Genomic DNA, 13,235 nt, shown 5'->3' with positions numbered 1-13,235 from the left:
TCTTTCATACAGGGCAAAAAAATATCTCAAATTTGATTTGTCACATACTGTCACGCCCTGACCATAGAGAGCTTTTATTCTCTATGTTGGTTAGGTCGGGGTGTGATTAGGGTGTGTCATCTAGGTGATTATATTTCTATGTTGGCCTGGTATGGTTCCCAATCAGAGGCAGCTGTTTATCGTTGTCTGATTGGGGATCATATTTAGGCAGCCATTTCCCCTTTGTGCTTTGTGGGATCTTGACTATGTATAGTTGCCTGTGAGCACTATTGTAGCGTCACGTTTCGTTTTGTTCGTTTAGTTTTGAGGTTCACATAGCAATGAAGACGTGGAACCCAGATCACGCTGCGCTTTGGTCCAGTTATTATGACGATCGTGACACATACGCCGAATACAACAGGTGTAGACCTTACAAACCCTTAACCAACAAGGCAGTTAAGAAAATACCTAAAAAAAGTAAGTGATAGGAATAACAAATAATTAAAGAGCAGCTGTAAAAAAAACAATAGCGGGGCTATACACAGGGGGTACCGGTACAGAGTCAATGTGCGGAGACACCGGTGTCGAGGTAATGGAGATAATATGTAGTACATGTAGGTAGATATTGTTACAATATAATAGGCTTTTATAAATAACATTTTAGATATTTTGTTGACCTGTATGAAAGATGTTTGAATAAAATGCTTATTAAAATGGGATAATCTCTGCACTGTCAATTTTGTCCTGAACATTATCATATGATAGAGAGATTAGAATAAATCATGTTCTGTCTCTTCACGTGTCTGGAGGTCCACAGCACTGCTCCTTACCGCCTTCTAATCAGGGACTGATTCAGACCTGAGTGAACTCTGGACAATGAATTAATGATATTTATTGATCAATAAACTGCCAGGGAGAACAGAGCAACTGTATCAGTACTTCTGCCCTCTAGGGCTGAAATTCAATAGCCTATCAAAGGTATTCACCAAGACCTGTTGCACAGAATCCTGCCTGGCAACAGATGATATTAATGTTGGTAGACTTATGGGAATGTAGGGTGCTATAGAGATGTAATTCTCTTTTTATAATAACATGCTGGGACCTACAGTATACTCCCCATGTAATGACTGCACACACTATTCCAATATTCATATCCACAGTGACTAATTTATCAAGCTGAGAAAATTAGCATAATATGGGAGAAATACCCTACTTCAGGTTTTATGGCAAATTCATTCCATTTAATCAAAACTTCCTTTGATAGCACAAACATTTTGTTTGTAACATTTAATTTGTCCAATGAACTCCTACACTAAGGTGGACATTTACAGAATAGTGCTAACCAAAAGATACCCGGGCGAACACATCTGACTGGTTTGGGACATGTACTGTATTTGTGTTTCAGGAAACAGTTCGAGGCAGATACGCTAGATAAAACGATAAGGACTTTACTTCCTCCAACTGCTGGTTATGATATTGTTATTTTACCCTTTTGTATGCAAACATCTTTGCCTAATCCTCTTCAAGTCACAAAGTTGTCATGTCATAATTGATTTAACGTATATTTCACACGTCTCAACCGACTACAGAGAAAATAAAAATCAAGGTTTGTAGTATTGTATTAAACAGTACAACAAACCTTTTCCATTTGGAGGGCACTGGGACATAACTGGTAGATTCTCATATACAGGGGTTCCCCAACTGGCAGCCCACGGGGGATTTTTTATTTTTGGACATAAACACCAAAAACACCAGCAAATCAGCTCCAAGTGATTTTAATTTGGGAAATATATTCCAAAGTATTTCCATGTATAATAGAGATAAACACAGTAGGAACACCTTTCTAATATTGAGTTACACCCCCTTTTGCCCTCAGAACAGCCTCAACTCTAGGTGTCGAAAGCGTTCCACAGGGATGCTGGCCAATTTTGACTAATGCTTCCCACAATTGTGTCATGTGGGCTGGATGTCTTTTGGGTGGTGGACCAATCTTGATACACACAGGAAACACATACACAATTTGTGTCTTAATAGTCTCAAGGCTTAAGAATCCTTCTGTAACCTGTCTCCTCTTGTTCAGGTACACTGATTGAAGAGTATTTAACAAGTGACATAAATAAGGGATCATAGCTTTCACCTGGATTCACCTGGTCAGTCTGTCATGGAAAGAGCAGGTGTCCTGATGTTTTCTAAACAGTGTATGTGATCGTATACAAATGTAAGCCAGGTTTTAGTCAAATATATGTTTGGGCTTCTTGTGGTCCATTTGCAGTCTAAAAATGATTTGTAATTATGTTCCGGCCCCCTGATCATCTGCTCAGGAAAAAATCTAGTTGATAATCCCTGTCATATACTGTACATTTGACTCGGACTGTGAACAGTTGCAGCAATTTATTGTGACAATTTATTTTGACATAAACATTGTTAGGCATGTAAGACAATAGAGGCCAGAGTATTCATTTTGAAAACGGTCTTTATTTGGAGCAGTGTTGGGATCAGTTGAGAGAGAACAGTGTGTCTGTGTGGGTGTGGAAACAGATCTGGGATCAGAACATGCCTTTCCTGTAGCGGTGGATCAGCTCTGAAACGTCCTCCTTACACACCTTTATCCAGCCATCCTCCTGCATGTGGTACACTGGACAAACACACAGTTACACATACATGCATTTGATTTAAAGGTATTGTTTACATTTTATTTTCCCATGGCTTCAGCATGTCTACATTCTAATATACACAAATCCTTATGAGATAAGATTATAGTAGAAAATTTAGCTATAACCTCTTACATGGAATTCACACCTGGAATTTACACAACAAACACCAACAAGTGCAGTCGGGAAGTATTCAGACCCCTTGACTTTTCCACATTTTGTTTTACGTCACAGCCTTATTCTAAAATATATATATTTTAAATCCTCATCAATCTACACACAATACTGTCACGTATACTCCCTCTCCGGCCTCTAGGTCACCAGGCTGCTCATTATTACGCACACCTGTCACCATCGTTACGCGCACCAGCGCCTCATCAGGCTCACCTGGACTTCATCACCTGCCTGATTACTTTCCTTATATATGTCACTCCCTTTGGTTCCTTCCCGAGGCGTTATTGTTTATGTTTCAATTTCATGTCTGTGCATTATTTACATAAGTATTCAGACCCTTTGCTATGAGACTCGAAATTGAGCTCAGTTGCATCCTGTTTTCATTGATCATACTTGTGATGTTTCTACAACTTGACTGGAGTCCACCTGTGGTAAATTCAATTGATTGGACATGATTTGGAAAGGCACACACCTGTCTCTATAAGGTCCCAGAGTTGACAGTGCATGTCAGAGCAAAAACCAAGTCATGAGGTCGAATGAATTGTCCGTAGAGCTCCAAGACAGAATTGTGTCGAGGCACAGATCTGGGAAGGATACCAAAACATTTCTGCAGTATTGAAAGTCCCCAAGAACACAGTGCCCTCCATCATTCTTAAATGGAAGAAGTTTGGAACCACCAAGACTTCCTAGAGTTGGCCGCCCGGCCAAACTGAGCAATTGAGGGAGAAGGGCCTTGGTCAGGGATGTGACCAAGAACTCGATGGTCACTCTAACAGAGCTCCAGAGTTTCTCTGTGGAGATGGGAGAACCTTCCAGAAGGACAACCATCTCTGCAGCACTCCACCAATCAGGCCTTTATGGTAGAGTGGCCAGACGGAAGCCCCTCCTCAGTAAAAGGCACATTACAGCCCGTTTGGAGTTTGCCAAAAGGCACCTAAATACTCTCAGACCATGAGAAACAAGATTCTCTGGTCTGATGAAACCAAGATTAAACTATTTGGCCTTAATGCCAAGCGTCACGTCTGGAGGAAACCTGGCACCATCCCTACGGTGAAGCATGGTTGTGGCAGCATCATGCTGTGGGGATGTTTTTCAGTGGCAGGGACTGGAAGACTAGTCAGGATCGAGGGAAAGATGAACAGAGCAAAGTACACAGAGATCCTTGATGAAAACCTGCTCCAAAGCGTTCAGGACCTAAGACTGGGGCGAATGTTCACCTTCCAACAGGACAACGACCCTAAGCACACAGCCAAGACAATGCAGGAGTGGCTTTGGGACGTGTCTCTGAATGTCCTTGAGTGGCCCAGCCAGAGCCCGGACTTGAACCCGATCGAACATCTCTGGAGAGACCTGAAAATAGCTGTGCAGCAACACTCCCCATCCAACCTGACAGAGCTTGCAAGGATCTGCAGAGAAGAATGGGAGAAACTCCCCAAATACAAGTGTGCCAAGCTTGTAGCTGTGATGATCGACGCTGGAGACAGGAAGCAGGTACAGGGAGAACATTTAATTAGCACGGACATGAAACAGGACAGGAACAGCGTCTGGACAGGGGACAAAATAACGACATCAATGCAGACATAGGGAACAACCGGAGGAACAGACAATTATAGAATCCAGGTGCGTCCAATGAGCACTTTTGTGCGTAATGATGGTAACAGGTGTGCGTAATGAAGGGCAGCCTGGTGCCCTCGAGCGCCAGAGAGGGAGAGCGGGAGCAGGCGTGACAGTAGCGTCATATCCAAGAAGACTTGAGGCTGTAATCGCTACCGAAGGTGATTCAATAAAGTACTGAGTAAAGGTCTGAATACTTATGTAAATGTAATACTTCAGTAGTTTTTTCTAAAAAAAATGTTGCTTTGTGATTATGGTGTATTGTGTGTAGCTTGATGAGGAAAATATATATTTAATCAATTTTAGAATAAGGCTGCAAAGTTACAAAATGTGGAAAAAGTCAAGGGGTCTGAATACTTTCCAAATGCACTGTATCTATGCTTCACATGGTCTCACATGAACTGCCTTAGTGAAATCAAAATTGTTACAGAGTGAGTATAGGTTTAGAACAAGGTCACTCACGGTTGACCACTCCTCCGGAGTAGGCGTCTCTGTGTGTGGCGTGGGTGATACCGCGGCGGCCCAGCTCGTACGCCTCCTCTACTGTCATGTCCTCACGGTAACCGCTGTCAATCACTCCGTACGCATAGCTGCTACCACAACCAGTAGAGAACATACGACCAGACAGACGTGTGGCGTTGTCATCCACGTAGTACAAACCAGGGCCCTGGACAGCAAGACACAAATAAATTAAAACTCATCAACAGACGTGACAATTGGAGGCACTTCAATGGCACTCAAACATGTTGGGTACCATAAGGATGAAAACGGAGGCCTTCAAATACACACACATACAACGCACATTCCACTCCTCACTCCCACCCACCCTGTACCTTATTGTCCCAGCCAACGATCATGCTGCCCATGGAGAGGCCCATGCCCCTGTAGCCCAGCATCATGTTACACAGCAGCTTAGAGGCTGCAGACACTGAGATCCTCTGCTTGTTCCTCAGTTTGTACAGCCTGAGACACAAAGAGATGGAGGGTCAGTCACTGTATGAGACAAGGCAGTCAGAGTGCTAACACACTGGTTTACCTCCTGATACATTTTAACACCCCAGATACCTAAAGGGTCAAGGCATTAATATGGCTTAGAAGCAGACCAAGAAGACTAAGGTAGGGAGAGAGCGAGTCTAGATCAGCATTATGGACAAAACGTTAATTAGATGGTAACCACAAAGTCACTGGTTGATACTGATATGGTTGTGAGGTAATTACTTTATGTCTCATGCGTTTGTTATGAGTGTAAGGGAATTGATTGGTAAATGTTCTCTTCATCCAACCCATGCCTATAAACCTGACTTACACAGACAGGCATTGATGACTGTGATATTAACACCGTGTAACAGTATAGCGGGACTCAATTCAACAGAGACAAGCTCCAACAGACCTGCACTCCTTAGCCAGCAGTCTCTCCCAGTACTGGCAGTCGGCAGCACTGCCGGACATGGTCCCCAGCAGGTAAGGGTTGATCTCTATCACCTTGTTAGCCTCTTTCGACGCTACAGGGAAAGATAAATACATGGCAACAGGGTAAGAGAATGGTTGCTTTATGTTTGGTTATAGATCTCTGGGGAACTGAGATACATTCTGCATCTGGCGGTGTCGGATGTGTCAACTACTGCTTCTGGAACAGAACTCTAATGGACCAACTCAAGGCTAATCACATCAACCTTTCAAGGTAAATCACATCAAAATGAATGATCTTACAAACACCACTTGTAGATTTGGTTTACTACCACAATACAGTGGGCAGTTATTGAAGTAACAGTAGTATGTAATATATCCTTTATAGCTTAGATGGTAGAGCATGGTGCTTGTAACGCCAGAGCAGTGGGTTCTATTCCCGGGACCACCCATTTGTAAAATGTATGTACGCATGACTGTAAATCTCTTTGGATAAAAGTGTCTGCTAAATGTCATATATGCAGTATACAGTATATGCTATTACTGGTGTATTACTGTGTACAGGTGTTGTTGGATGAACACAAGCATATGACTGAAATTAGAGATTAATAGCTAACTTTCTTACATTATAAATCTGAACCACATGCAACCAAGACTCCGCAAGGCTGTTGGGGTGAAGTGGTTTTGGTTATCAAGGAAAGCTAATCCTTATGGAATGTGATGTTTACCAATGTAGCTGCCAGCTGAGGCCCTCGAGTCCACAGCCACAATGACACCATGGCGGAATGTGAAAGCCAGTGTAGTAGTACCATGGTTCAGATCTATGGACACACCACCATCACGGCTACATGACTTGAGGAACCCTGAGGGCTAGAGACACAGAGAGCAATATAGAGGGGAACTGAGAAATAGATTGATCCAATCGTTTACAAATGAGTGAGACAGCAGCTTTAGTCAGCATCTCTTCTGGAGTGTGCGCGCACATGTATGGTTGTGCGTGGCGTGCGTAAAAATGTGCTTGAGGTGAGTTGCGCTTCTCCATTGAACCATGTGTAATTCTATAGTTCACTTCACATACAGTAATCATCACAGAAGAAACAGAAACTACGTGCAAATTGAAAGAAGCTTAAAATTGATTTTGGCACACAGCCAAGATCACGGTCTCCTTTAACAATATAATATGAAGACTAATTGATGCATTGCCATTTTTAAATTGAATATCATGAATACATTTTCCAATATTTCTTATTAAAAAATTCAATAGGATACTCACATCCACTCCAACGGGAACAGAAAATTGCTGATTCGGTCGGTCGATAAAATGCCCTACTCCTGTTCCAATCATCTCCCCACGAAGTTCCGAGTGGGACTTATAACCACTTACATCGAAAAGAGCCATACTGATTCAATCAAATATACGAATGTAGGCTCAAATAAAACAATATAGGCTATCTCTTGATTAAATTTGAAAGCAAAAATACAGCCTTACTTTGCTCGGTTGCATCAAGGAAATGTCTTTCCTTACAATGCATACGAAACCGAAAGGGTTTTTAAGGTAACTTCTCATTAGTGATCGTAAAAGTTACCAACACAGTATCTATAGGCTAATGTGTATTTGACAATAGCCTAGCCAAGCCTATAGTCATACTGATAAACAAGTGTTAATAGTCTTGGAAGCTTTGCCATAATATATCACAACAATATACAGTAAATTGAGTGTAAATGTATCACACATTTTGCCAATAGCAGAGCATTATTTGTGGTATAGTCATCAGTAAATATGGGGACTTTCATGTGGTAAACATTATGGTGTATTACGTTTTACAATTTGTTCAGTATTTGAAACATTTAAAATATCGAAATCCCCTGGAAGGTAGTAGCAAGTATATTCTTCATTGGTGAACCATGGCAAGATTATTAAAAACACACCAAAATGAAGATGATGTGAGAACTGTGCTAAAAGGAAAAGCTAAAAGTGAGGAGGGAAAACTCAAACACATTTTCATGAAAAATAATGTAGACTTTTTATTCAATCAATCACTTTCCAATATTTCACCCACTAGCCTAGGTCTGTTATACCTGTTAAAAATGTATCGCTGACTACAGTTCATTCAACTAAGATCTTTATGTCACAAGGTTTTTATGGCTTTGCATTGTAGTGTTACCTAGTAGTCAAGTCTTGTCATTATTAGGTGTCTTTTATTCATTTATTTTATGTCTGAATATTGTGATTAGCCTCTGTGTGACTGTCTCCAGCCTCTCTTTGTCGGTTCTGAGTGGTCAGGTTCAGGCGGTATCCATCCGCTGGACTGTTTCCTGCACTACCTCCAGCTCTAGAGGGATGATTTTCTCTGTCAAAATAGACGTTGTACCTGGGCCATACTTGTATCTCTTCTGCCTGAATATGAGAGAGCGAGAGAGAGAGAGAGAGAGAGAGAGAGAGAGAGAGAGAGTGGGAAGGAGAGAGAAGAGAGAGAAATTAATCACTGTTTTGACAAACAACAATAGTTTTCGCAAATATGCTGTCTAGACTAATACTTGAAGGAGAATCTGAGGATGGTGACATCATTTACCTCTTGTCTTTGTACTCTGACTCCTGGTACGGCCTGATGTAGTCCACCCCCTGTTTAGTGATGACACAGATATCTATGTTGTTGCCTGAGCCCAGGTCACTCATGATGCCAGAGTGGATGGCATCCCGGACCAGCTCCTTAGCCTCCTCCATCTAGTAGGTCACAGGAATGGGGAGTGAATGAAGGGACTGGGATGGGGGAGGTAAGACTACAATACATACAGCTTAATGTAAACAAATCTAATGCCTTCTTTATGGCGAGTCCAATGACTTAACTCTTGAGACTTGAACTCTATCGACGCGATAGCATATGAACTAAATGTATGACAACTTCTAGCCTGCCTAAGAAAAAGTCACAAACCTCCATATTAGGTTTGAACCTGTCCTCCAGAATCCCCAAAGCAGCCAAGTCACCAGACCCTACACAAAACACAATTCAAAGTAAAACACAAATATGAATCAACTAAATGTAATTATTTATAGATTATTCATGACTAGTCGATTAATCAACTAATAATGGCCCAAACTATAACAGTATATGGGTGTATGCTTATGTATGCTTGACACAGTAGCAGTCCCTCACCCATTGCAAGGTATGGCACATTGTCTATGCTCCCATAGGGCCCCACTGTGTAGAGGTGATTGCCATTGCAGTCCACCCCTCCTAGGATTAGACTGGCCCCTATCTGGCCCCGGTACCTATGAGAGAATTATGAGATAGATTATTAACAAACAAGAATTACTATTTTTAATCAAACTTATCTGACATGAAAGGCTGTTACGTTGGAGCGCCTATAGTGGTGGATGAGGTGAGTTACTTCAACAGAAAGTAATGTTTAAATGGGCAATCTGCGATTGCTACATCCATTTTTTGGACTTTTAAATGAATGATGTATACCCATTGATTCTTGAAGAATGTAACTTATAAATGCCTCATGAGCTTATTAGTTCAACTGTCGTAAAATAGAAGCATTTTTGTACTCCAATGTTTATAAACAATGTAATTGTAAACTAACACTGAATAGCCTCAAAACATGGGCCTAGATTCAGTCAGTTCGGCTTTAACCAGCGATAACCGACAACAGCAAAGCATAGCATAGCTTTTGTTTAGGCAATGTCGGAGGTGTAACTGCGTTGGAGCGGTCAAATCCAGAAGTGGTTCGCCGACGTTATACCTATCGCGGACATTGCCATAGGATGCACAGAGTCGCATTAGTAGAAATCCCATGCAGCCGTGTTACAAGTTCGAACACCGGAATGTGTGACGTAATCTACACCTCGATTAGGCTGATAGAAATCCTTATTATTTTGTTTAATGATTTTCAATTTGAGCGTCATTATTTCTATAGAGCCTACACTTTCTCGTCCTGAACTTGTAGCGCAAATGGTGTGGCTCTGTGACAATAGCCACACGAGCAGCCGCTCACCGAATCGTCAGCTCCAACGCAATTAAACCTCTGACATCGCCTGAATAAAAACAGTGAAATGTGATTGTTGGTTATCGCAGGTTAACACTGATCTGATTGAATCTAGGCCGTGGTAAAAAATGATAATAATTGACCTCACATATAGTCAGTCCTTGCATCCATAGCTTTGTCGATAAATTTGAGAGTGGTTACATTTCTCCAGCCACATCCCTCAGCTGTTGACCAAATCAGTGGCTGGGTAACCGCTTTGTTATTTTTTAAACTGCAGATTGCCCCTTAAATGCTCTAACGAAGTGTAATGTTTAATACTCCAATGCAACGATTCCCAAATCTGTTCCCTGAGTACCCCCAACAGTACATATTTCTGTTGTGGCCCCGGACAAGCACACCTGATTCTACTTGTCAACTAATCAGCAACCCCTTGACAAGTTAAATGAGGTGTGCTTGTCTGGGGCTTCGACAAAAATGTGTGCAGTTGGGGTTACTCGAGGACCGGAATTGGGAACCACTGCTTTAATGGAGAGTGGTAAAGATACACACACACCTGAATAGCATGTCCTGCAGTATGTTTACTGCCATCACGACACGTGGGTTCCTGCCGCTGTCCATAGAAAAGATGGTGAGGTTGGATGAGAGCAGGTCGGTGGTCTTCTCTGTATCCGCTGCAGTTCCTGCACCACAGCAGCTGAGAGAGGGAGTAGACAGGAGAGAGGGGACAGGAGAACAATGGATATCTCAAATAAAAGGGACAGCCTCCATTTTTTTCACTACTCTTCCACTTCTCTCTTCCACACGACAATCAATTCCATTCTAACCCTAAGTCACACATTGACTATCCCTTAAAACAGGTGTAGGCCTACTCACTATATATTGGGGGAGATGTAGTGGATCTTGGCGCACATCTTATCAGCCACCACTTCACCGGAGGTAGCCCGTGTGTCTGCTCCCAGTACCACTCCCTCCTGCACAAACAAGGCCCCAAAGAACACTCCATTTAATACACAATTAATTTCAATACATTTTGTCCATCATTATTGTATTTTTTAAGTCACATATAGACAGGCAAGGATCATGATAAGGTACAGGATAACTAAAATGTAAACACAACATGCAACAATTTCAAAGATTGTACTGAGTTACAGTTCATATAAGGAAACCAGTCCATTTAAATAAATTCATTAGGCCCTAATCTATGGATTGCACATGACTGGGAATATAGATATGCGTCTGTTGGTCACAGATACCTTAAAGAAGAAGTAGGGGCATGGATCAGAAAACCAGTCAGTATCTGTTGTGACAATAATTTGCCTCATGCAAATTTGCCTCATGCAGCGTCTCCTTCACATAGAGTTGATTGTGGCCTGTGGAAGGTTGTCCCACTCTTCTTCAATGGCTGTGCGAAGTTGCTGGATATTGGCGGGAACTGGAACATGCTGTGGTACACGTCGATCCAGAGCATCCCAAACATGCTCAATGGGGACATTTTCAGCTTCCAGGAATTGTGTACAGATCCTTGCGACATGGGGCCATGCATTATCATGGTGAAACATGAGGTGATGGCAGTGGATGAATGGCACGCCAATGGGCCTCAGGATCTCATCACGGTATCTCTGTGCATTCAAATTGCCATAGATAAAATGCAGTTGTGTTTGTTGTCCACAGCTTATGCCTGCCCATATCATAACCCTACCGCTACCCTGGGGAACTCTGTTCACAACGTTGACATCAGCAAATCGCTCCCCCACACAACGCCATACACGTTGTTTGCCATCTGCCCAGTACAGTTGAAACCGGGATTCATCCGTGAAGAGCACACTTCTCCAGTGTGCCAGTGGCCATCAAAGGTGAGCATTTGCACACTGAAGTCGGTTACGACGCCAAACTGCAGTCAGGTCAAGACCCTGGTGAGGACGACGAGCATGCAGATGAGCTTCCCTGAGATGGCTTCTGACAGTTTGTGCAGAAATTCTTTGGTTGTACAAACCCACAGTTTCATCAGCTGTCAGGGTTGGCTGGTATTAGACGATCCCGCTGGTGAAGAAGCCGGATGTGGAGGTTCTGGGCTGACATCGTTACAAGTGCTCTGCGGTTGTGAGGCCGTTTGGACGTACTGAAAAATTCTCTAAAACGATATTGGAGGCGGCTTATGGTAGAGAAATTAATATTAAATTCTCTGGCAACAGCTCTGGTGGACATTCCTGCAGTCAGCATGCCAATTGCACGCTCCCTCAAAACTTGAGACCTCTGTGGCATTGTGTTGTGTGACAAAACTACACATTTTAGAGTGGCCTTTTCTTGTCCCCAGCATAAAGTGCACCTGTGTAATGATCATGCTGTTTAATCAGCTTCTTGATATGCCACCTCTGTCAGGTGGATGAAAATGTTCACTAACCGGGATGAAAAAACATTTGTGCAGGAAATTTGAGAGAAATAGTTGTTTTGTGAATACGGAACATTTCTGGGATCTTTTATTTCAGCTTATGAAACATGGGACCAACACTTCACATGTTATATTTTTGTTCAGTACAGTGCTTGACTTGGGCTTGTGCTCACCGGAGCTGAGTACCGGCACCTCAAATGTTCTACTGCTTGAGCTCCTGTTCCTCTTATAGAATATTATCTCAAAGTATTGTGGAGCTCCTGCACCTAAATATAAAGAGTACCAGCACCCAAAATAAGTACTTGCACCTACAGTATGTCAGTCCAAATCAAGCACTGGTTCATTATATGATGTTAAATTTACTTAAAATACATGAAATGGGACCACTGAAAATTGTCCCGCTATATGGATCTTCCACTTATTAGAGATGCCTTCCCATTTCAGTGGACATCACTCTCACCTTGCACACTAGTCCAGCTATGGTGGTCCCAGTCTTCATAGGCTTTGGGGTCTTGGTATGTCCTCCCTCAAGCAGGCCCTCCAGAGCAACATTTCTGTTTGATGAAGATATAGACCAATCAAATACACAATACCAATACAGTGTACCACAAAATCATACAAAGAGAAGCCCTATCTAATCATGACCAGATCAATAACATTGCAATCAGCTGATTAACACATAGAAGTATGACTTTCATTAAAAGAAAATGCAGAAAGAATCAAATGCAGCCTTTAAAATGATTTAGTCTTGCGGGTCTTTCTACAAAACATATTTTCATAGATTATACGAGTTATTACTTTCACTTTTGATATAGCCTTGGTATGAGAATAGATCAATAATTACGATTTACATAACAAACTCAATATTATTATCCTTAAAAATAAAAGGGAAATCATACCTGGCAACGTTCTCGAAATTAAATCCCGATGTAGGTATTTCGAGAACATTTGATAGCGCCATACCTGAAAAGGGTTATTTTGCACTCACTTGTAAGATTTTGACTTCCCTACAACCCTTTGCACGTCGCACG

At 42.1% G+C, this 13,235-nt stretch overlaps 2 protein-coding genes across 2 annotated transcripts; both read right to left on the bottom strand.

Moving 5' to 3' along the window:
• Window positions 1-2,457: 2,457 nt before the first annotated feature.
• On the bottom strand, window positions 2,458-7,387 carry LOC120022587 (proteasome subunit beta type-8-like). Its single transcript, XM_038966551.1, has 6 exons — window positions 7,099-7,387; window positions 6,554-6,695; window positions 5,809-5,920; window positions 5,252-5,381; window positions 4,881-5,085; window positions 2,458-2,614 (listed from the first exon to the last, which is right to left on the bottom strand). The coding sequence occupies exons 1-6, from the start codon at window positions 7,222-7,224 to the stop codon at window positions 2,526-2,528; spliced, it is 804 nt and encodes a 267-aa protein (XP_038822479.1). The 5' UTR covers window positions 7,225-7,387; the 3' UTR covers window positions 2,458-2,525.
• Window positions 7,388-7,832: 445 nt separating this feature from the next.
• On the bottom strand, window positions 7,833-13,206 carry LOC120022546 (proteasome subunit beta type-7-like). Its single transcript, XM_038966494.1, has 8 exons — window positions 13,104-13,206; window positions 12,665-12,758; window positions 10,689-10,786; window positions 10,369-10,509; window positions 8,981-9,096; window positions 8,759-8,817; window positions 8,399-8,550; window positions 7,833-8,223 (listed from the first exon to the last, which is right to left on the bottom strand). Exons 1-8 carry the CDS (start codon window positions 13,163-13,165, stop codon window positions 8,112-8,114), a joined length of 834 nt encoding a protein of 277 aa, XP_038822422.1. The 5' UTR covers window positions 13,166-13,206; the 3' UTR covers window positions 7,833-8,111.
• Between the last annotated feature and the right edge of the window lie 29 nt (window positions 13,207-13,235).

Source organism: Salvelinus namaycush, chromosome 27, assembly GCF_016432855.1.
Source record: "Salvelinus namaycush isolate Seneca chromosome 27, SaNama_1.0, whole genome shotgun sequence".
Classification (NCBI taxonomy): domain Eukaryota; kingdom Metazoa; phylum Chordata; class Actinopteri; order Salmoniformes; family Salmonidae; genus Salvelinus; species Salvelinus namaycush.
Note: the sequence above shows the minus strand (reverse complement) of the source record. Positions and strands in the feature narration are given on the sequence as shown.

Coding starts and splice junctions, on each gene's coding strand:
- LOC120022546 (XM_038966494.1), bottom strand. CDS start 13,165: ATGGCGCTATCAAATGTTCTCGAAATACCTACATCGGGATTTAATTTC. Junction 10,787..12,664: donor TAGCTGGACTAGTGTGCAAG/GTGAGAGTGATG, acceptor TTGTTTGTGCAG/GAGGGAGTGGTACTGGGAGC. Junction 8,224..8,398: donor TCAGAGTACAAAGACAAGAG/GTAAATGATGTC, acceptor TCTCATATTCAG/GCAGAAGAGATACAAGTATG.
- LOC120022587 (XM_038966551.1), bottom strand. CDS start 7,224: ATGGCTCTTTTCGATGTAAGTGGTTATAAGTCCCACTCGGAACTTCGT. Junction 5,921..6,553: donor CTCAGCTGGCAGCTACATTG/GTAAACATCACA, acceptor CTTTCCCTGTAG/CGTCGAAAGAGGCTAACAAG. Junction 2,615..4,880: donor CTCCGGAGGAGTGGTCAACC/GTGAGTGACCTT, acceptor GTGTTTGTCCAG/TGTACCACATGCAGGAGGAT.